At 42.4% G+C, this 24,154-nt stretch overlaps 1 protein-coding gene across 1 annotated transcript; it reads right to left on the reverse strand.

Moving 5' to 3' along the window:
• Positions 1-704: 704 nt before the first annotated feature.
• C8B (complement C8 beta chain) lies at positions 705-19,592 on the reverse strand. The gene is made up of 12 exons (XM_030495868.1): positions 19,448-19,592; positions 17,775-17,928; positions 16,572-16,713; positions 15,661-15,802; positions 13,278-13,410; positions 12,271-12,468; positions 9,850-10,090; positions 7,396-7,524; positions 6,294-6,457; positions 4,057-4,210; positions 2,734-2,802; positions 705-1,332 (listed from the first exon to the last, which is right to left on the reverse strand). Exons 1-12 carry the CDS (start codon positions 19,537-19,539, stop codon positions 1,181-1,183), a joined length of 1,770 nt encoding a protein of 589 aa, XP_030351728.1. The 5' UTR covers positions 19,540-19,592; the 3' UTR covers positions 705-1,180.
• Positions 19,593-24,154: the final 4,562 nt, after the last annotated feature.

Consider the following 24,154-nt stretch of genomic DNA (forward strand, 5'->3'; position numbering starts at 1 on the left):
CATTCACTTTGCTTTTGGGTCTTTTCATAGCAAACTCTCTCCATCTCAGATGTCCTAGCCCAAGTGGACTAGCAATGCAGCTGCTGAAATACAGGCCTTCATGGGATCAAACCAATGCACCAGAGCCTGCTTGGGGCAGAGGCAACTACTAAAGGCAGAAGACCTCAGGGGATGTGCAAAGATGTTTGTTCCAAAATGTTCAATCTATTCTGCCATGGCAGAAAAGCTGGCTGCTCATCCTGCTCCAGTGGAGGATTCTGGCATCCTGGAGTGACAGCCCCTAGTCAGGATGCAGCTTCTCCTGCATGTGTAGACATCTCTCCTTCCTTCCAATATCCCCAAGAAGCAGAAGGAGCAGCAGCTGCTTTCCAGTTCCCCATCAACATGGCATCCCCCTATCCTTCCCTCCCTTCCAAAGGAACCAGAGCCTCGGTGCATTGAGCACACCAGGGCGTATCCAATACTCTCAGTGTATCTGTTTGTTCTACTTCAAGCAATGCACAGGAGGAAGCTCATTGCTGCAGCAGGAGTACAACTGCTATATAGTCTAACACCACTGGTGTCCCCAGACTGTTCTTCCCAATTCAGTTTTCACTCCTTCAAGACAATCTCTAATACGATGGACAATTTAAGTTAAATACAATAAATTGGGAAACTGGGGTAGCGAGGCACAGCAGCTTTAAATGTCACATTAGCTACTATTGTGCTGGTTGAGATTTAGACTTTAATACGCTGTATTTTGCTCCACATCACACAGCTGTCTTCACAGAAACTGCATATTAGTGCACATTCTGGTGCACGTAAGATCAAACAGTCTTTTCTTATCTCAAAGGAACCTTCACAAACAACACAGTAAAATTTAAAATCATGCAGCTACCAAAGAAGGCAGGAGATAAAGCTTGTCTCAGTTAGCCCATTGCAATTAAAAACAGAGAAAAGTAAAACTATTAAGAAGAATAAGCACATTCAATCCCACGGGACAACTGCAAAGCATGTCTGAAGTTGTGATTTATAACACACATCCAGTTCCCAACATCTTCTGAAACGTTTCCAACTTCAATGCGCTCAGGTGAGACTCATAAACAGATTTAGGACAACTTAGTTGATCCAGTCAGGTGACATCTTTCCACTCTGTTTGCGAACTGCTCGTCAATTCTGTGTAAGTTCCTAATGATTCCCTCTAGCAAGTAACTGTCTCAGCATCTGGCCCTGAGCACGGTGAACCACCATTCTGTGGGGCAGGGTTGTCGCACTGTCGTCTCCTTGTTCGCTGACCTCCTGAACATGGAGACCAGCTGGCCCAGCAACCCCAGTTTCCACTAATGGCAGCATCTGGAAAAAAGAACCCAAAGCCAGAAAGAATTGTCAGAATAAAGCAGCTCTTTCCATGGGAATAGCTGTCAACTTCCATGAATCATATTTAAATACAAACTGCCCCTGTCCATACCACTAAGAATATACTTGAGTCAACAACGAGTGATTGTTTTAAAGATGTTAATTCTCTGTTCAGCATTTCTGGTGTTCGTTCAAACTATACTTTATATAGCAATGACAAGGGGAAAAAAACCAATTAGCTTTATATTTGCTTGTAGGATGTTTCTCCCTCTGACTTAGTCAAGGCTAGGCAAGAAAAACAGTAACTAAACTCGTGCCAGCCACATTCTGAGGTGCTAGGGGAAATGTTAGCATGTTCTTCTTCAATGAACAACAGCTTGAATATTCAGTTTTCTATCCATTGCTTTTCCTATTACACTGTTTCTTCTGGACCCTGAGCATGTGAGTGACATAAATTCAAAATCCTGAGAATCATGGAGCTGACTTGGAGGCAATACATAAAAGGAGGAAAGGAGAGTGAGGAAGGAAGTTACATGTTGACAAGTGGATGGATGTGAGTCTTTGGGAGGGTCGGATGCGATTATGCGTGTGGTAAGCAGACTGGAAAAAGGTGTAAGAGACTCCACAGTTTAAAGTTCCATAGAATTCCTTAGAAACAGCTACAAAATTGACCCTCTGCTTAGTGAAATCTTGCCTTAAAATGCTTTTTTGCCTGGCTTAGGTGGGACATTCAGTCATACAGAATGAATACTGGCTAAAAGACTGTAAACAAAGCACAATGGTAGATGCAGTGCATCAAATTGTGGGATGGTGCCAGAGCTCTGGGTGCCTGAGATCTGGTATTATTTAGTATGTAAATTAATGAGCTGTACGAAGTAAACAAAATGATTAAATTCACCGATCATCCTAAACTAGAAGGAGTTAAGAGCATCAGTTGGGAGACAGCAGCAATAGAAAAGTGACCAAGAAGCATTAGTAAATGCTTCAAAACAACATAATAAGATTTAAAGATTAAAATGCATGGTAGCGTATCTGGGGGAAAACAGTTTGCAACATACTGGCTGTATCAAAGAGAAAAACTTAACAAACAGAACTGTTGGAGACCTGAGGCTTGTCGCGGATTGCAAATTAGGTAGGAGTCTGTATTCTGATACAATTGTCAGGCACATTTATGCAGGTCTGCACTGCAAAATAAAGCCACCCCTTTATGAGTGCAAAGAAATATAGAAGAGGGCAGGCAAAGTATATCTGTCATCTTTGCAGGACCCTAACACCTTGTCAATAGGGTTGGGCATAGCGGGGACAGACAGTGCTGGGCATTAGTCCCCACCATCAGCTGCCATCCCTGGACACTAAATATAGCTGGGACTCTCTCCTTGGATCTAGGGTCCCTCTTACCTTTCCTCTCGTTGATCTCACAGGCAGTGCCACTGTAGCCAAGGGGACACAAGCATTCACACTTGGTTCCTGAAAGTAAGAGATAGTGGGATTAGAAACTTCAGGTCACAGCTCCCTCCAGATGCCCATTTCTTTTCAGTGCTTCATCTTCTGTGAGGAAGGGACAGCAGGTGAAATATCGGCATCTTTCTCCAATGGTGAGAGTATAAAACAGCAATAAAGCAGGGAGCTGTGACTACCCTGCCATCCTTCTTATCTTCCTGGCCATTTGTTCCTGCTGCTGCATTGCAGCTCAACCTCAAGTACACTGGTGGAGCAATTCAGCAAGCCAGGGTTCCAAACAGTCCCCCTGCTCCTCTCCAAGAGAGATTACCTTGGTAGAGCTGAGAGGCAGCAAACTGCAGCATCAGGAATGAGCACCTGGGACAGGAGCATCCCAGCTTGGCTTTGTGGCAGAGGAAAAGTCCACATAACCCTGCTCAGGCTGCTCAGGGTTGGGATGTGCGTCCCACAGCAGAAACGTGGAGGGGAGCTCCCACTTAGGAAAATAAATGGTCATTTAAAACCTCTTGTTGAGAAGATCCTAAATGAATCGCTAACCTGACTCAGCTCCTAAAAAGTTATTTAAACAAGGGTAATCACGAGACAAATCCTTTAAGTGCTACAATCAACTAGCTGGTATGTGAAAGGATGGTTTCTGCATTAGATACATTTAGATGATAACGATTCTCATCAGGACTTTTGCAGATGCAGATTGGAATTAGGCACTTGACAAAATGGTCCCTTTGTTAGAAGCTCTCATCACATCATATATCTCTATTTAAGCAGTGCAGTTTTCATTCAATTTGATTATTTTTCCCCTTCATTTTTAAATCACAACCTGCTTACAAAGGAGGACAGCTTCTATTAAAAGTGGGGGGAGGTGATAGTGATAACTGCGCTTGGCACTTGCATGGTGCTTTTCATCTTCAAAACGCTTTTACAAACACTAATTAATGCTGAGACAGTAGTCACTTCTCTAGGAGGATGGATGCAATCTTGAAAGCAAAGGAGGAGACTTAAAGATGTCAAGGTTTTTTTTAATGCACAATTGAGAAGAAACAAATTCTTCCACAAAACTGATACAGATGGTCACTCCCATTTACAGACACATTCCTCGACTTTACCATCTTTACTTACCAGTGGCACTGAAGAAATAGACCAACTTAGATAAAAAAGAAACGACAGGAGAAACTAAAGAGCAGATGACTCGCCAAGCTTCCTCACTCCCCACAAACTCCCAGCTCATTTCATTCATAGAGAGAAGGTGCAAAATCCATCTACCTTGCAGAAAGGGGATGCCATTGCTGTGGCAGGGAGTACAGCGACAAGAACTTGTCTCCATCTGAAACTCATCAAGAGCCCGTCGCAGGTTTTCTTTTACTGTGATTGCATTGGCCAAGTCAGTTGGAGTCACCAGCTGATACAGCGGCTCTGCCTAAAGCGAGGGAAGAAACTGCATTCAAACCCAGGTTCAAGCGGGTGTGAGCATTGCAGGGCTCAGTAGTGGCACAACTGGAGAGGGAAATGAAGGCCTTGTGGTACAGGCTCCAGGTTTCCCATTAGTATTCCCTTAAGCCTTGCAAATAACAAGGCAGTGACATCAGGAATACTCATGGGGGTCCCCCCTTGGTTTACAAGACCAAAGCAGTTGCAAATGCATAACAAAATACAACAGTTAGTTGACAAACAGGTAATGAAGTTTCATTAAATCTTTCTCATCCATTCTGCTGATATTGACATTTTTTGATCAGATTTGCTCAAACTTAGGTTTCCTGAGTGCTCTCTCACTCTGATTTAAAAAAGATCCCCCCAAGCCCCACCCACAAGAATCTCCTTCATTCCTCCTACAGCCACACAGCACAGCCAGAGGCATACAATCACAGGCATTCAAACTGGCGCTTTCACCATAACCACCTTGCATTTCAAGGCTGATTTCTCTCTTTATGAAGCCAAGATAAGGGTTTCCACTGCCTTCAGAAGGGAGAGGATAGTGATCTTCATCTGCAGTGGGAGAAGATACAGGGGTGGACATGCAGTAGGGACCAAGGAGACTTTGACCTGCTTATCTATTTTTCTCCTGAGAACAAGGGAAAGTTAAAGTGTGGTCTCAATATTGCCAGGCACCCACTAATGCCAGTGGCATGCTCAATCTACAAGAAATAGAAGACTGTTTCAATAAAAAAAATGCTCATTTCCTCCTGCTGTACATCCTTTCTTCATTAATTATGTGATCCATACTTTGCCTTTTGAATTCAGATCATACAAATGAGGAAATATACTAAGAGTGACCTGCCAAGTCCCTTCAGCAGATGATTTATGAACTGATTTGCTTCAGTTTTCCCTAACTAAGCATTCTTGGGCTGACATTTAGTCACACTCTACTGGTACATTTGATCTTCAAGCCCCACAGGGATATTGGTATGGAAATGAAGGATTATAGATACCAAATCCAAATTACATCAGTCCACTGGGCAGTCTGGTCACTGATGCCAGGCAAGACAAAGAACATCACCATTTCTCGTGGGAGAATTTTCTGTACATGAGGATTCCAGTTCTGTTGTCTCCTGCCCAGAGACCTCCCAGGGCATTTTGGAAAGGTCAATCCACAGCACACCAGCGGTTTGGGAAAGCCACCTCTGCTGCAGCAAGTGCTAGACAGGCTCTGGCTGTATTTCCAAATAAGTGATTTTTGCTTTGCTTCATATTCTTTTGGACTTAATCTCTTTTTTTTTTAATGAAAAGACAAATTTTCAATGAGAAACAAACACCTTTTACAAATATATTTGTTGCCTAAAATTTAATTCTACCATGAAAACCAATACAATAATAAAATTAACTTCCACCACTACCAGTCCAAACTCCTGTTTAAAAGGATGTTCTCTCCCACGTTTGTACTATTCACTCAGATTGAGCTCATTTTGACATTAAAAACGATGACGTAGAATTGCTACATACTTCTGCTCACTTTTACTCTCATAGTGCCTTGCATTTCTAAACCTCTTCAGGATCAAAACCCCTTCACTTTTCAAAACCTACTTGTATTTCTAAGGTATAGCTAAGCTGCACGAACACCCAGGCATGGATGGTGAACTACCTGACCTTCTGAACCAAAGAAAATTGTTGCTAAACAGTCACTGGTGCTCACAGAAGACAGGAGAAATTTCAAGAACAAAAGAAGTCCTTATAAAATATATGCTGCTAGATATATATTTGGTGATACATTGGTAAAGCAGAAGATGGATCGTCTGAACTGCTTGGTAGGCAGCAAGTGACCACATCTGCACAGCCAGGTTAGAAGGGTTAAAGCTGTTTACTTCACATACTTCCAGCACATCGCACCTTGATTTTCTGAATACTCAGTCTTAGAGAAATTAATCTGCACGATATACATCTATTATTTGCCCCAGAAATCTCCCTGTTTTCTTTAAATCCTGTTTACTCAAACACAGAGTTCTCCAAGCCGCTCTGCCAAGTGAGGCTGAATGAAGTGATGGGTTTACCCATCTACCCAAAGCTACCTTCAGCTTTATGATTTCAGGGTTGTACTGTACAGCATCTCCCCACTCCTGCATGAGTGCAGCTGTTGGCAGGTCTTTGTAAGCCAATGCGGTAATATGTTCACTTGCTCCACCACGAACGAGGACAATGAAGTCTTCCACATACTGTTTTTTGGAGGTGCTGTCTGCAAAAATGCATTCAGGAAGTGGTCAGCTCTGCTCGGGTATGTCTTTGTGGATTGCAGTTGAATCCTAGAATGGTTTGGGTTGGAAGGGACCTTAAAGCTCATCCAGTTCCAATCCCCTGCCACAGGCAGGGACACCTCCCATTAGACAAGGTTGCTTCAAGCCCCATCCAACCTGGCCTTGAACACCGCCAGGGATGGGGCAGCCACAGCTTCTCTGGGCAACCTGTGCCAGCGCCTCACCACCCTCACAGCAAAGAACTTGTTCCAAGTACAAGATACTGATACTCTCAATACAAGATCTTGAGATAAAAGCTAACAGCTAAACACCCCTGTACATGACCCATCCCACTGAGAGAGCAAAAATGGGCCTCAGAGAGAAAAAGGCCGTGTTTCACACCTGAAGCCTGGTCTCCTATGCTGCATATCCTGTGCCCTCCTTGCAGCAATACCCCTACCCTCCTCTCCTGCACCTTGTATCTTGCCCCTAAATTCCCTCCCTATGATTATAAGCTTGCAGGTCTTTCCACAGCCCAATGCTCCTCACCACCATGAATACTACCTATTCTCTTCTGCATACCTTCAGGTGCATCCTCCTCCTACTGCAACACCCCCAGCTTCCCATATGTCCCCTGAGGCTCCCACAACACCATTATCTCCCTGTTTTCCCCATTTAGGCTTTTTTGGGTGCAAAAAAAGGGCATGCTGAGCTGCTCTGCTGAGAGGTGGGTGGATTGGTAACAAAGCACCAGCCTGGTGGCTAATGGTTGGTCTGTCCCTGCTTTTCCCTGGGACACTGAGCAGATATTTCTTCTCTACCTAGCAAATAACCATGCTTTGAGACATCTACACCTCTGCTAAGCAGGAAAGACCACAAAAATCTTCTTTTCACTATGACAAATGCTAGAAATTAAATGGCAGAAGTGTTTCACGCTTACCTCCAATCTCTTTTAGAATGGATTTACAGCCAGCATCAGTTATTCCAAGACTCAGATAGACATTGTAAATATTTGCACCAATGTTAAAGCCACGCTGTGCACATTTCTGGACATCACTCAGAGAAAAACCTGAAATAGACACCAAAATTTGTAGTGTTTTAATACAAGTGTTTGATGTTTTATGTCCGTGTACACAGAAAATGGGAGTTGATAAACATTTTTCCTTTGGGAAAAAAAGATGAGATGAAGAAGCCTTTTTTTGGGTGATATTTAACAGATCTATATACAATGAAATGAAATCTCTACATTCAGAACTCTGAAACCAAGGGCAAATGCAAGGTAAATGCTGGGAAAGGAGGCTTTTAATTGCTAATCCAGCTGTACTGAGTTATGCAGAGCTGCAATGGGTGAGAGCCTGGCCTGTGAGTGACTTAAACACAAAATGTCTTTGACAAAGGACTACCCACCACTCATCCCCATCATCAGGGGCCAGGCTTTTTCAGAGTAACGATGTAGTAGCTTTTCCTCCCTTTGCTAGCTTACATCTCCAATCCTTTGCTGCCAGAAGAGCATTAACTGTTTCATGGAAGTTTCTCCATAAAGCTGTACTACAATGGTTTTTCCCGACATATAAGAATTTGCCCTAAGAAATCTGCAAATCCTTCATATGTTCTTCCCCAAAGTTCTTCTCCAAACTTCTTGCTGTCCTGACACTCATGAATATTTAAGCAGTTATTATGGTGAAACATCAGATATGACACTCAAATATTTTATTTTCTTTCTCTACTTTTTTTGTTGTAATCCCCCTTCTCTCCCTGAATTCTTAACTTTTGTAGTTAAACTGATGTCCTGGTGAAATAAATGTTTACATGAGTTCACAAGTATCGCTGTATGGCTGTCCTGTTCTTATGCTCTTCTCATACATCTGATACTAGCCAGTTTCAAAATCAGAAGAGAGGATGCACTAAATTTTGGGTTGACATAGGATGGCTCCTATTAATGTTCATAGTCATATTACACCTGAGGGCAGAAACAACTATTTTATGATATCCTTGTACAGCACAATCCAGACCTCTCTCCTGCTGCCTTTCCCACTGAAAGTATCAAATCATGACCCACAGCCACATTTGACGTATTAGATTATATGTAAGAGCAGTGCAAGTACCAACCATATGACATAATGTGTGATACTACATAGAATCATAGAACAGTTTGGAAGGTACCATAAAGCTCATCCAGTTCCAACCCCCTGCCATGGGCAGGGACACCTTCCACTAGAGCTGGTTGCTCCAAGCCTCGTCCAACCTGGCCTTGAACACTGCCAGGGATGGGGCAGCCACAGCTTCTCTGGGCACCCTGTGCCAGCGCCTCAGCACCCTCACAGGGAAGAACTTCTTCCCATCTGCAAAAGAAGACCTGATTTCCAGCACAGACAGTAAAAACATAATGATGGATTTGAAGGGAAAAACCTGAATTCTCAGATTGGACCTACCAACACCGAGTGAGAACTTACAGCTCAGCTCAGCACTGGGGATAGTGTGAAAATGTTGGTACTACTGTAGGATCCTGATCTAGGTCAGCAGATGCTGACAGGTAGCATTCTGATGCAAACAATAATGCACGTTAGCTCAAAGAAACATGGCTTGTGATGGGCCTACACGAAGAGCTGAGAAATTGGGCAGTGCTAATAATTTGAATATCTGAAATCTAAATTCTGTCCCTCCGGGCTGTATCTAACTACAGGATAAGCAACTTCCTAGACAGCAGAAGAGCAAACAGGCTGAGTCACACACAGCAGAGTCCACAAAATGCTTTTGCAAACAGACAGCAAAGGCAGTTACTCACTCCCGTGCCAATGAATACATAAGAGAGTGCAGCTATTGATTAATGTCACATGGCACGCTCTATCCTACACAACAATCATCATTTCTCACAAAAAAGGAAGCCAGAGTCAAAGAGCAAGAGCAATGTCAGGCCCAAGAGTCACCCAGCAAATTATTTACTGTTTCCTACATGCTGGAAAAGCTCTCGAGGCGAAAGGTGTTTCAAAATTGTCATTCGAAAAGCAATGGAGAAAGAACTTGGGTGAAGGTTTTCAAAGCTAACAAAAGCATTAAGCTACACGATTCTCATTCATCTCAACATCTTGTCAGCCTCCAAGACGTGTCATCTAAAATACTTGCTACAGGGCCCTTTTCTGTGAACTGGAATCACCCACAGATTGAGACCTAGATGAAGCCCATGATGCTGAGCATGCTTTGAAAACCAGGCTCTTTATTCACTGCCATAAAGCACTTCTGCTCCTGTATTTCCTGCAGGCTTTCTTTAAGACGTTGTTGACTCCTTTTTCCGCTATCTCTGTTTTCTGACCTCAGACCTGAACCACCACTGGGTGCCTGCAGAGGGGTTTTCCCACTAAAAAGCTGGCCCCAAGGCTCCTTCACGACCACATACCTGCCTTTTGGAGCTCACTGCTGTTCATGACTAAAGTATATTCGTAGATGCCACCAACAGTAGCCTCCGTGATGTAGTGGGTGCCATAGTCTCTGTAGAGCTCTCGGTACTCCCCATAGCTGTACTCTGATGGGAGCTGATGGAGTTTCTGCAGGAACTCGTAATGCAGCATCAGGGCTCGGGGCTTCAGCTTATAAACAGCAACAGTCAGCTCAGAACGGGCATGAATGAATTTGCTGGACTACATGAAATGCAGAAACACAAAAGAATCCTGAAGTGAGGGATGACATTCTTGTGACAGCATGTAGTTATTTGCTATTAATCAGTTAACAATGGTCAGGATTTATCAGTTTAATAGTTTGCAACTGGAAATCTTTAAACTTAGCAAAACCCAAACCTTTTAGTAGTAAAGTTTCTGAAAATCAGGATTCTGACTGGCATTAGAGAAGCGTAGACGTAAGAGGAAGAGACACCCATTAAAGGTAAGGTGATGGCTTAGGGCACGACTGGGACATGGGGAAGGGCAAGTTCCAGGCTCTGCTCTGACAGACACAGGGTGCAAGAACAGAAGCAGCATCCCAGGAGACTGCTCTACCCCTAATAATGTTGACCAGCCTTTGCTTCTCACAAGCTCTCTCCTGAAAAATTATGCAATCTAAAATCCTGATGATTTATATGGGAAATGGTAATTCTGATCCAAATTAATATTTATATTCCACAGAATATGCCATTAATGAAACTCAAAGGACAGAAGGAAACATAAACACACACATGTATTTATATGTCTCTGTGTAGACATGTGTACATGGATAAATATTATATCTCCCCTTTCTGACATAAAAGTTAGGAACAGAAGAGGTATTTTGTTATCTTCAAAGAATTTAGTGTCCAGTTTTTTTGGCCAGCAGGACAAGCACATAAGGCGGGGTTCAATGTAGAACTCTGTAGCTTAAATAACAAAATCAAGACTTAATATTGGGTTTCTTTATGGATATATGCAAATGCTTCTCATACACCCCTGATCTTGTCATGGGAAATGCCTCTTTGAAGGAAGCAAACGCGAGTTTAATAGCAACAAGGAATACTCTGCCATTCCCGAGTGCACTTTATACTGTGGGGAGAGACATAGATCAGTGATACTATTAAAGCATTGGCAAGAGCTAGGTTTGTTTACTGCAATAACAGACAAAAAAAGAGAAATCAAATGATGCTGCACACTACCTCAGACTAAATCTCATAAAACAGTCCTAGGAGTTATAGATTAAAGCATCTCCAGCCAGCTTAAAGTGTGCCTGAGATCACAGCTACGACCAAATCTCTGCAGACAAGACTGGAAGTGATTGTGCCATCTGTATTTAGCGTCGTGCGTGTCCTGATGTGGTGAATGATGTACTCAGCAGACAGACCACATCAGCCAAAGTAAAATGGGATGTGTTAGTCTAAAATTAAACCCATGGAAGGCCTGCTAGCAGTTTTTGTTCTATGTTATTGTCAATGCTGCCCCACAGTTCAACACTTTGGCTTTGCTGTTTGCATTACGATTTACCAAAGTGATAGTTCCTGCCTTGCTGATCCCCCTAAGAGAGGGATGGCCCTTCATGCGGGAGATGATATTCAGCAATGATGGCACAGACACTGCTAAATATCATCCATACAATAGATGTATATCGTGTGGATGACAATAGCCATCCACATCACAGACTGGTTTCTAGACTGTGTGTACATGTGCAGAAATTCCTGGAACTGCAAAAATCCTATTTGCCCTTCTTTCATCCCAGATTTCGCTAGTAGTCACTGTAACTCACCCATAGGGCAGAGGGTACCTTGGGCTCTAGTGTTCCCTAGCTAAGCCCCAGTTCTACCTGTGCAGATTCCCTCAGAGGAGTCACTGTGTTGGTTGCACCCATTCACCTGCCAGACTGCTTTGGTATCAGTGGCAAGAGCTTTTTAATGGCTGGCAGGGCAAGGTGCACATCATTCCATGGCCAGGATACAGCACTGGGACCCTGTTAGCACTGTGGCTTGAGCATCTGCTACTAGCGAGTTCACTGTACGGAGGGAAGGCCATTTGAACTGGCTTCTTAATTTCTTTTTTTTTGTAAATAACTTCACTAAAAACATCCAAATGTGGATGCTCAGCAAGACACTGGACAGACTGCACTCAATTGTGACTGACTTCAGAGGTTAGGCAGTCTGGTTCCTGGCTGATAGGTGAATAGAAGAGCTCCTGGATGCTGTAAGCACAGATGAAATTGTTGTGGCCTTCGTAAACACTTGACCAACGCAAACTGCAAAGTCCCATTAAGAGGAAATATTTCATTTATCCTAGTCAGGGCTGCTGACCTGATGGTGAGGATCAAACCGATATACACACACATACAGACAACACGTTAGCAGAGAAGTAAGTGGAGCAGTGCTTACAGTTGAAGAAAACCTTTTCATCCTCTGAATGAACTTCTTGAACCTGTTGTCATTTGAATTGTAACCAAGTTCAAACACTCCTGGTATTTTTATACCAAAGCTGAAGCCAGACTGCGAAGCTTTTCCCTTCAGGACACTGCTTTCATAATTTGAGTAGGAGTCGTATTCAGTCATTGTAAATTCATATTTGCCTTTGGTCTAAAAAGAAAGCAAAAACAACACGTCTAATTTCCTGCATAGCGATTGTATACCTGAAGCATGGGGAAGGAATACAGGTACAAATATACTTGTGAATTAATGCTTGCACTTTGAAGATGAAAAGCCATGTATAATTGCAAAGCGCTATTATTAACAACACAGTTACTTCAAGAATGTTTGATTTACAGCAGCAGGAAAGCTACTGTCTTGCCTGTACTGCAATGACCTCAGGCTTTAACTTCATATGTCAATCTCATGCAAAGAAGGTGAATCTTGAACACAGGCATCAATTAAAGTATGAATTCTAAAAGGAAAAGATTTCCTAGTGGGCAACACTCAAAAATATCATGCTAAGTCATCAAGAGCATCAAGGTCAAATGTATAACATTTGAAATACAGCTTTGATGCTCCACAGAAGTAAGCTTTCACACAAAGCCTGGTGTGTGGCTATGTCCTAGGCTGTTGTACAAGGACAGCTTTCCGAGCCTGGCTCTTGAGGCAATTTTTGGCCGTCTTGGACAGATGACACCAGGAAGGTTAGTCTCAGTGTTCGCAATGACAAGGTCCAAGGGAACACTGCATCTATTCCAGTGCACATGGGTATTATAAGGGTATGTGTCCAACTTTATAGAGAAGAGTACGGTGGGGTATGATGATGTTCTAGAAGCAGGGCTAAATTCAGTCTTATCCCATTTGGTATCACAAATCTTGTAATGTTTTATAGAATGATTTAATAATGAAGCTTTATCAGTATTGCAGTAATTTGATTGGAATACATATGTGTATTTGCAGGCAAATCTGACACATACCTCTGGTGTGTAGCTTTCTACATTGTATGGCTTTCTGAATCTTGTGTCCATGATATAATGGGGAGAACATCCCCCGGCATAGTACCTGTGATCAAGAACTAATCCTTCCAAGTTGTTTGTGAAGATATTTAACCTGTACATGAAGCATAATGGCAAAATGCTAAGGTTGTTATAGAATTTAAGGTAAAGATCAAATGCTTTTGCTGAGAAAGGCAAAAAAGACTGTTTTGTTTGTCTGAGGGCTCCTTGTTTCATACTTCTTTATTTTGAAACCCAAAATACAGTTTTGCCTCTTTCACTGTCTGACCAACCCAGTTGCTCCAGAAAAACTGACCAACAAGAAAGCAGAAGAGAGTCAAATTTGGACACTTCGATGAATACAAAAGGTAATTTTCAGCACCCAGCTACAAATGACACCAGAGATTACTGCGACAAGCACCACAACTTCTGTAGCCTTTACTGGAACTCTCTGGGAAGAGCAGAACAAACTGGACCAGTTAAGTCCCTGTCCACCAGGTTGCCCACCCTGAGCATCCCCAAATGCCTGTACTAGCATAGCAGAATCCAGCAGGATCTTCAGACAGATTTGCCAACCCATGTCATTAATCCATTTTTAATTTGTATTTCTTTGTTCTGGTTTATCGGTCATAATCTTTGCCAGGTTGGACAAGGATCAACCAGAGGTCAGTAGACCTCATCAGGGAACAAGAATAAAGGTACTCAAGCAATTGTACAACTAATCCTTGAAAACACTTGGAAGCTTTCCTTTGATTTTAGTGGATGATGGACAGTAATCTTAACCTAAGAAAGGATGCTCTAAGAAAGGATGCAGCACTTCAACCTTTTTAGCTGAGGTGATTAAACCCCATCATTTGCTTTTCCTATCGCTCCTGTTGCTCACTGTCGGGACACTGTCACATCACTCTTATAGCATACAGCTGAGGACATGGCACTCACCTCCACAAACTCATCCCCAAATAGTAACAAGAGTCATTAGATGAAAATGTACCAAAAAGAAGATGAGCTGCTAATAGCCCATGTCGTGTCCCTATTAGCGCTCCAGTTCTCTGTTAGATCTGCCTCTCCTTATTTTGGAGAGAGGGACTTGCATGATAATGACTCTGAAGCTGTAAAATATTAACTCTAATTTTAGAATCATCTGAAAAGAAGGGAAGTCCACTGAAAGCAAATTACCGAGCAATTGTAGCTTCAAAGAGATGAGAAGCATGTTCCTATAATTGTCCAACATTATTTTTAATTTTGATTAAATTCAGAAGTACAAAGCATTAGCAATGACATGTGCAGCAGCCACATCTCCAGAGAATAAGAAAGAAATTATCATTTTTTCCTTGCAATATGATTTCTTTTCCTTTTTTTTATGTAAAAAGCATTTTTTTTTTCCCCGCAGAATGAGAAAAAACTCTTTTCACACAGTCTGATCTTACAGAAAGTTGCCACGGTTTTAGCCTGTAAAAGCTGGATCAATTCAGACTTGGATTTTAATCTCCACAAAGCTGGAGTTTGCTAGCATGGAGGTTAATCCCACCCCACTCATGCAAAGGACACAAATTCCACCATCTCTCACTGCTGTGGAAGAAATCTGAGAAATTTTGACCTCCCCCCAAACCAATATAAAAATACCAATGCAAAAATACAAATCCATAGTCAGGTTTCAATGTTAGGCAATCCAAGATCATAGAATCATGGAATGGTTTGAATTGGAAGGGACCTTAAAGACCATCTAGTTACAACCCCCCTGCCACGGGCACGGATACCTTCCACTAGACAAGGTCACTCAAAAATGCTGATATAAATCACTCTATAAAGAATGATATAAAATTATCCTCAGATTTTTAGCAAATCTTCCTTTGCTTTTATTTCAAAACCACAGTTGGAAGGATAGGACATTCCTGCTTCCCACAGACTGCATTAGGCCAAAATCTAACTTTACTTACATCTGCGCAAAACAATCGGATTATAGAAACTCTCCCAATGATTCATTTAAGTGCAAGTACCTGTAGACATTAGAGAAACGTTCAGTCTTGACACTTCCCTCTTCACTCACCAAGTTTTCGCAACACAAAGAGCACGCGCAGGCCCTTGCAGGACATTTGTGAACTGAGCTGATGATCTCCACAGGGTGCACAAGTATCCCTGGGTATATCTGGGACTTTTACTCACCTTATTTCTCTCCAGAAGGCTCACACAGTCAACAAGGATTTTCCCACCGGGCTTTGGATCAGGACCCCAAAGACTGTCAGATCCTAACTCCTGGATACAGCAATTGCTGCAGCTTTTCTCTGTTCAACATTTATGTCTGAAGCCACATAAGATCAGTCTTATCCTTAAGTAAGAAACCACCTCATGAAGGTCACTGACTTACCCTTTTGCCAGATTTTCTATTCCCCAGTATTCCTCCATCTTCCGGTCACATTTCTTAAAGACTTTTTTGCAGTTCTTTTCATCTGACTGGTCCCCACAGTCATCATCCCCATTGCAAAGCAGCCTCTGTGGAATGCATCTCCCTAGGATGCAAGGTGTAAATTGCTCATAAAACAACCTATTATCACACACCATGACTCAGAGCCTAGAAACAAAAGACTCCCATAATGTATGGTTCAAACCTAGCTGGAAGATATCTCTTCTCTGCATGGATCACCAAACTCCATCTGCTCAGTTTGGCTAAAAACTTTCCTAATCTTATAATTCCTTGTTCGACCTATAAAAAATATCAACATCCTCATTAAAGGTATAAAAAAGATTTTTTATTGTTGCTGAAATCTTTTAGTTTTGAGAAAAAATGCTGGAGGTGGTTCACACCTTGTATATGGTATTATTTTTCCTCTTCCCATGTCCATAATTACTAAGTTGTCTTCTGGATACAGCTAGCTGCTGCCTTGCTTCCCCACGCTGTCACAGTGTCCCTGGCTAATTAGCTGTTAATAGGGATGGAGGGAAATGCCATGAGGACCACCATCATAACCTGCTGTGCTCTTGGGCACGTGTCGAGAATGCCCAATGCCTGTTCTCCTACTGCTGTCAGATCCACTTGTGCTACAGGTTTTACTGATGTAACTGGGCTTTAATTTCCTATTTGGAGATTTTAAAGACATGCTTTAGACTGACAGATGTTGGCTAATGGCTCACTCAAAATCAGTGATACAAACAACACAAGCATGGATGGATCCAGGTAAACTCCTGACATCTCTTTAGCCCTGCAAACTCTTGTAGAAGCAGAAAGTTCAGTGCAGTTTCAGAGAAGCCACCTGAGCACCATCACTCTTCACCCCTTACCTGTAACTGCACACACAAAACCATCACATCTGACTTTATTCCTGCAAGGATTATTTGTAACACAGTCTTCAGTTTCTTTATCAGTGTAATCACAGGGATCTCCATTGAACTGAGAAGGTTGTTCCAGGCGGGCGAATCTGTACTGTGATGAAATAAAAAATATTGACTCAAAGTGCACAGAAATTGGGAATTTTACGCTTCCCTAGTTAAAAAAACAAACTCTGTGTTGGGAGATCTCATCGAAGAGTACTGTCATGTTAGAAACAGAAGTTAGAAACTGACATGTTAGAAACATGTCAGCAAAGAAGTGCGATGCTAGTAACGTGCCTCATCTCAAAGGTTTCTGATCTGCCACAGTTTCAATTCTACTAAGGAAGGATTGAGGACTGGAAGGATGAAGGAAAATTTGCTTTTCTTTGACAGTTTGTTCAAATGAGGCTGACACAGTAGTGCAGGCATTTGCAAGAGGAAGGAAGAATTCAAGTTACATCTCTTCTCTTTCAATTAACACTGGTAACGACATCCCTTGTTATTTTCTGTCAGTGTATTTACTTGGCCCTCTGTATCATTAGGGATTTTTTTCCGCCCACAACACTGCTGTGAAGCAGGCAATTACTCCGTCCAATATGTTAGCCCTCCTTTTTTCCCCAGCTTTTAAGATTAACTCTTTGATATGAAGCTTCACTCTTCCCAACTCCCACCACTGGTTATTGCTGCTTAAGCCTGGGAATGGCTTCTCCAACTTGTTAGCAGAGGTCCTTTCAGCAAGGGGGATTTTGCTCTTCACGCAACTGGGATCATTACTTTCATTTGATGGGGCTTCTTAGGTAGAAAATACTCACTGCAGACAAGAAAAAGCATTTTAATCCTGAGAGGCAGCATCTCCAGGTCCCATGGGGGACCATTAGTGGGAATGGTGCCTTGCACTGATGCTGGAAGAGAACTGTGTTGGAGAGAAAGTCCCTGCAAAGCCTGGGCTTCCTGCCTGTTTTCGCCAATCCTGGGCTTACACCTTCTCAGGACACATCAAGGCAAGTCTGGAGTTACTGGGGGGGGGGGCGAGCGAAAGCAAAAGCCTGCAGTCTCACCTCACAGGGCTTTTTCTTTGGCAGCTCCCCGCTGTTTGCCCAACCCCATGGACAAAAACCACAAGGTTCTGCCTCCTGGTTTCTCAGGCTTTGTGCCTCGACCACAAACACTCACTCTTTTCTTTTGGCAGGGGTCACACTGGCTCCACGAGGACCATGCAGAGAATGCGCAGTCGCGGGGCTGCGGCAGGTTGCTCACGGACCGGGTATGTCTGCCGTTGGCCACGCTCTCATTGGTGCTGCTGAGGTTAAAGGACTCCTTTTCACCACTACATTCAACTTCAGAGCTTCAGCATGTGAAACCCCCAAGTTGCAAGGACAGAGCAACTTATCCCACACCTATGCAGAACTACACGCCAAAGAGAACTAATGCTTGTTAGATCTCACCAAATCTTCCATGCAACCTCTAGACTTCAGTACTTGTTTCATACTGGTATTGATTCTGTATGAAACCCAATCCACCCTTCAATACCCAAGAGTAGACCCACTGCCCTAAGAGTAAATCTGCAGAGCACTCAGGAGGGGTGACTGCAGGACACAGGTTTGATCTAGCGTGGAAAATCAACCCATGTCCCACAAACATAGGGTTTATCTCAAGCTGTGCAAGCCCTTCCAAATAACCTGGCCAAGTGGCCAGCAGTAAAATCTGCACCATCAGTTGCTGCCCTTGTGCTATCGCTCCCTGCTGCTTGCTACACGGGCAGCACTTTGGTACCTTTCTGCTGTACACGATGAACAGCTCCAAGGTCAGACATCTCCATGACAAACACCAGGCCCAATGCTAAAGGCTGGTGTGTACTCAGCATCTTTGAAACCCAGGCATAAACACCTCCCTTTGCTGAACAGTTTCTTTTTTCTCAAGCTGGTCAAACCCATTAGTCTTAGACTCTATTCTCGGTTCACAATAATCATTAACTCATTAATCCCATTCATCCCAGTAATGAACCTGAATCCCAGCCCCCTCTCACCCTCTCACATGACAACTGTCTCCTAGGTTTCCAGGATGCCACAGCTAAAATGCTGCCTACTCTTTTGGCAGATTCAGTATTTCTGATTAAATCCTTGTCCCAGACAAATGCTTCCTTGTAGCACCTAATCTAAGTGGGAAGCTTTAGTAAAACATTGACAATTAGCTTCTTTTCATACCTACTTCAACAAGTAAACTACCACAGCAGTGTTCCTAATTCTTCCACCAAGACAAGGAATAGCATCATCTGAAGCTTAAAGTACGATTTAGTGCCTGGCAAGGGGCTCCCATTACTGCATATTAAAAATCAGATGGAATATAGGAATTACAAAAACTCATCAGCTCACTGAGGCATGAAACCAGAGCTCAAAGATCAGAGAACAGTGGAAAAATATAGTTAGATTGGAAGATTACAGTCACTGGTTGACCACATTCCTCTAGAAGAGCAAAATGTATTAAGCTAGCACAGAAAGAAACAACTATCAGCCACATTCCTGCCATTTATGTACTCAAAGAAAACAAACCCCTGTCTCTCCAGCACGCAGTTGGGCAGCTAGCACAGGAAGAGATTGCATGTTACAAGCAGAATTCCACAGTACAACAATTTGTCGTCTCAGGTTTATCAAACAGGATTACTTTTCTAAAGACAGACACATTGCACTACATTAACTTCAAAACCAACATCTTTTGCTGTTCATAAGAAATACAGAAATCACTCACGACAGCAATTATGTGCCATACAATGTGAAAGCAGAGTCTGTACTGATTTTCACTATATATCATATAACCTCACGGATATGGCTTCAGGAACATTCACTTACCCAAAGCAATGAACAGTTAGGATGCAGAGCATGGTGTAAAGCAGCAACAGTTTGATAGAGTAGGGAGCAAACATGGTGTCTGCTGTGCTCATCACTCCAAGGTACCATCCGCAATTCGGAACTACCGCTGCTCCTGTTCCGTCTGCCAGGGGGTGGTTTGAAAATGATTCAAGTAGAAAAAGATTGATCACCAGGCTGTTTCTCCACACTGTAAACAGCAGATGACCCACCACCTGGCAGATTCGCAAGGTAGATGTTGCAATTGTTGGTGCACAGCTTTCTGCAGGCAAGTGGGAAAGAAGCAAAGATCTGCCTAGAAGCTATTCACGCTTTCATTTGTAATGCTCCTTGCAAGGGATGGGGAAGAATGAATATTTCAACAAATGAAACATACTCGAGTCTTGGCAAGAGGGAAGTGATAAGAAAACTAAAGGCTTTCTAGGAATGGAGTGCAAAATCATTTATTTCTGCTTTTCATGTCTGTCTTCAAGAGGAAGGTCAGGCATGAGGCATAACCAGTCATTCTCATGGCTCACGGAAAGCCTTCATCCCTGAATACCCTTTGCCACCCCTCACAGGGGCTTGGGCTGTAGCCACAGGGAAATACAAGAGCCCCAGCACTGGCTGGGCCTTTCCACAGGGATTCTCTGATCCATGCACCCAAAGCAAGACCCGTCAGGGTGTCAAATTAAATGTCTTTGTGTTTTCTAGCTACTGTGTTCTCTTAAATGGTCCTAACTGGGGCAGAGAACTTACCAAGAGCTGATTCCCATCAGTTCAGTTGGGCTTTCAAAGGAAGCTCGGGATCTTCAAAACCTTGCAGAGTTTTTCTTCAGTTGCCTGTTGCAGCAGCCTTCATATCCCACCTCTTCTCACTTCAGGTACAGCTTCTTTATTCCTGAGACACAACAGTCTTTCCCTCCATTTTCCTAATCAGTCTTAACCTACAATAAGCATCTTAGGGGGATCAAAGTTCTCTGAATCTGTGTTTCCCTGAACAAAATGGTGAATATAATTGCATTTTCCTACCCTTCTTCTGCTGGACAAGCAGAAGTTCTTTGCAGAGACATAGTCTCACTCTGTGTGTGCAACCATAGCTTTTAGCAGCACAGTCTCTCACCCTGGAATAAGTCTTTGAGTGCTTCAATAATACAAAGAATAAATACATTTTAATTTGCTCATTATGGGAATGATGGATGCTATATATAAAACTAATCATATTCACTAACACAAAACAAACCTGACAACCGCAGCATTACTTGGCCAAGTACTACAGCTCTTAATGTGCCATAGTTACCTTACAAATGACATTATTCTGACTGTGGAGCCATGTCTCTGCAAAATAAGCAACTGGCTGCTGCATCTTTCTAGTTTGGCAGCTTGATGATAACAATTTAACACAGAGAAGCACGTTAACTGAATCCTTGGAGGAATCTGCTCCCAATAAAGAGATTGTGTTTCAGGCAGCCAGATTTTCAACTCAAAGTTACTGAACACACAGCCAGTGATTAACTGCCCTCTAGACATGGAGGACAAACTGTTAGGAGAGATGGCTTAGGCTGTGCAAAGCTTTTTGTTTGCCTTTTTTGCCTTATTTTTTGTTTCAAATGACTCTGCCCCAGACTGAACCCAAGATGCGGTTATGTGATACAGCTTGCTCAACCTTTGACACAATTGATTTCGCTGTTAATCATTTGTCTATGACCAAAAAAGAAAAACCACTTACAGAAAAGACCTCTTCATACACAGGACCTTTGCTGGCTGGGAAACACAGTACACATCCAATATTTCAACAGCAGCAAAAGAGAAGCTAAGATCATAAGCACAGAGTACCCTCTAGATTTAACTGCAAACCATGACAGTGATCGCAGTGTATGAACATCTTAAGGCAACTTGCTCCTGTTTCCTGCTTGTCTCTGTTTTCCTGCCTCTCACCACGCACATTTTAGTGGTGAACATGTCTAGTTCTGAATTAGCAGGAAGAATTCAGGTTAAAACAAGAGCAGGGACCTAAAAGAATTTCCTGCAGGTTAACATTTTCAGAGATAATTGAAAAGCAAAATCAGATTTACACCATAATTTATAATCTGGTTTAATTAGAGGTAGGTCTAACGCATAAAATTGCTGACAACAGCCACAGCTCATTTTCTGCTTCCTTGTAGTTTGGGGCAGAGTGGGTCCATGGATCACCGGGAATGTTGCCTTGTAACACCGCATGTGTTCTCTTGCCCCAGTCCTGTTCCGTTTCTGTTGCTGACAGTAATAGTTGTGGCCGTCTGCTGCGCTGTTTTTAAGTCCCAAAGCACTTAGTGCTAACAACGCTGTAAGTCACTGGACGTGGATTTCATCACAGTTGAAAATGAAGCCTCAGTAGTGTCCACCATGAACATCGAGCTTTCAAGTGCAATGCATCCTTTGCAGAGTTCATACCACCAATGCAAGTTTGTGACCGCTTGCTCCCTGTAAATAAAACCTATACAGTTTCATCAAACATGGTTTTTGTTTTAAATGGTAGTTTCCTGCCCAAAGAAAAACTGTGAAACACGTCAGAGATGAAAGGCCCTCCCTGTGAGAGGTTAGCTTGGAGCCAGCAAGCAGCTATTCATGGTATTGTCAGAGCATGTATCAAAACCAGTTGCTTTTTCTTCATCTTTTCATTCCCTGCTTTATAACTCATAACGCATTTCCTTCTGCAGAAGAACACAGCTGGCTCATTCACAGTTAAGAGGAGGCTTGCCCATTGATTTTAATGGTGAAAAACAAAGTGGCAAATACATAGGAAAATGTACAAGCAAAAAACCCTAAGGAATGTTTTCAGATGTTTATTACAACTGACTCTGTTGCATCACAACTTTTGTTATCAATACAGTTATATTCTGGTGGTGAGGCTGGCCTCTGAAAGGCTCTGGACATAAAAAACTCACCTTGTTGAGCTTAAGCCTCCTTTCCTGGCCCTTGATTCACTCAGTTCAAATCAGGCACAGGTTCACCTACTCTGAAAGCTCTGATTCTAAGGTCCTGTGAAGATGGCAAGGCAGAGGCTGCAGTAATAAGTAGACAAAGAAAGAAAAACCCACCATGCCCCATCCCTTTTCTCCATTAGACCTCAAGATATCACAGACACATTATTTTAAACTAGAAATAGCATTTTTTAAAGAAAAAACAAGACACTTATAATCTGAATGTGCAACTAGTACAAAATCTATAATGCAACATCTTACAGCACTGTAACTTCTCCTTATTTTTAATACAACTGGCTCCTGACACCAAGAGCTTTTCTTAGACCTCTAATAACTATCTGTTAAAGAAGACAAAGATGCCACAAAAGGTCTTCACGCAGCCAGTACCTGGCAATAATTCTTCATAATCCTTTATTTTCACAAACGTATGAGGCTGAATGGACATTGATTTGCTGCCCATTAACCTGGTTTCCTTTTAATCTATTGTGATTTCCTTTCTTTGCTGGTGAACAGTATTTATAGAAGTGGTGCTGTGGGAGCTATGAAATGGGGTTGAAAAGCCAGCAAATAATGTCAGATCTTAAAAGACCTCTTCTAAAAAAATACATTCTGTATCTTAAAGCCCCTTGAATGGGAAACATTTGAGGCTATTCTTCTCATTGAGATTTTTCAGGTGCAGATAAAACATTTTAGTGGTGACAGATGAGCCACAGGGGCAAACACGTCCATTGAGATAAGCCTATTTAAAGCTCTAAAAACTAATAGCTGGAGAGTCGTTTCACTAATAGACCTGATATTTCCTGCCTCCAGTAGGATAATTTTAGAAAGAGACAGGCAATGTTACAGGTCCTCAGGAAATCATATGAGGATATCTCCCCATATTCCTCACTGTCATGCTCAAATATATAAATCAATTTCCCCACACTTTCAGACAGCAAGTAAAGCCAAAAAAGTGGTTTAATACACAATTCTTTTACATGCACCTTTTCCTTCCCCGTGACAAGTCTCTGCTTTACCTGAGGAATTAAAGTGAAATGAGACAAACAAATTAAGGCTTTTAATGGGGTTGATTCTAAAAAGCAAATCAGTATGAGAAGACCAACTTGTGGAAGACCTCATCACAAGTACCTGACAGAAGTACTCTTACAATTCATGACTTCTGCAGTAGTAACATCAGACAACAACCAGGAACAGGGGTTTAACCCCACTGATTTCACATATAGGAGCAGAACCTATAGTGCATGCAGGAATAGTGCATGCAGCAGTAAGGACACTGATAGTAGTAGCATTAGTATAGATACTTCTGCAGATGATCCAGCCTCACACATTCACCCAAACCCTCTGTTTTCTGGCTGCCATATGGACTTTTCACTTGGTTCATTCACCACTTTCCACGTTGGCTCAGAAAGACAATTGTAGACTATGGATTCAAACTTCTGTAAAAATTGCCAACAGAGACTCACTTTCATTTCTTTGAAATGATATTCTTCTGATTTAAAACAGTATTTGCCAGAAAACTAGTAAATGTGAACCTGACAGGACCAGAGTTTTTTAGAAAGCAAGGGAAGAAAAAAGGAAATGGTGCATAGAAATACATATCACGACCTAGAAAAAGAAAGAGGTTAGCTTATCTGCCGCAGCAACTGTCACTGTGTAGTGATTAAAGCACATAAAACATTGCCTTTAATCCTACATAAGCCAGTTAAAATTGCATGTTCCCAGTCTATACAATCAATTGCTTTCCCAG

This window comes from Strigops habroptila, chromosome 8 (genome assembly GCF_004027225.2).
Source record: "Strigops habroptila isolate Jane chromosome 8, bStrHab1.2.pri, whole genome shotgun sequence".
Classification (NCBI taxonomy): Eukaryota; Metazoa; Chordata; class Aves; order Psittaciformes; family Psittacidae; genus Strigops; species Strigops habroptila.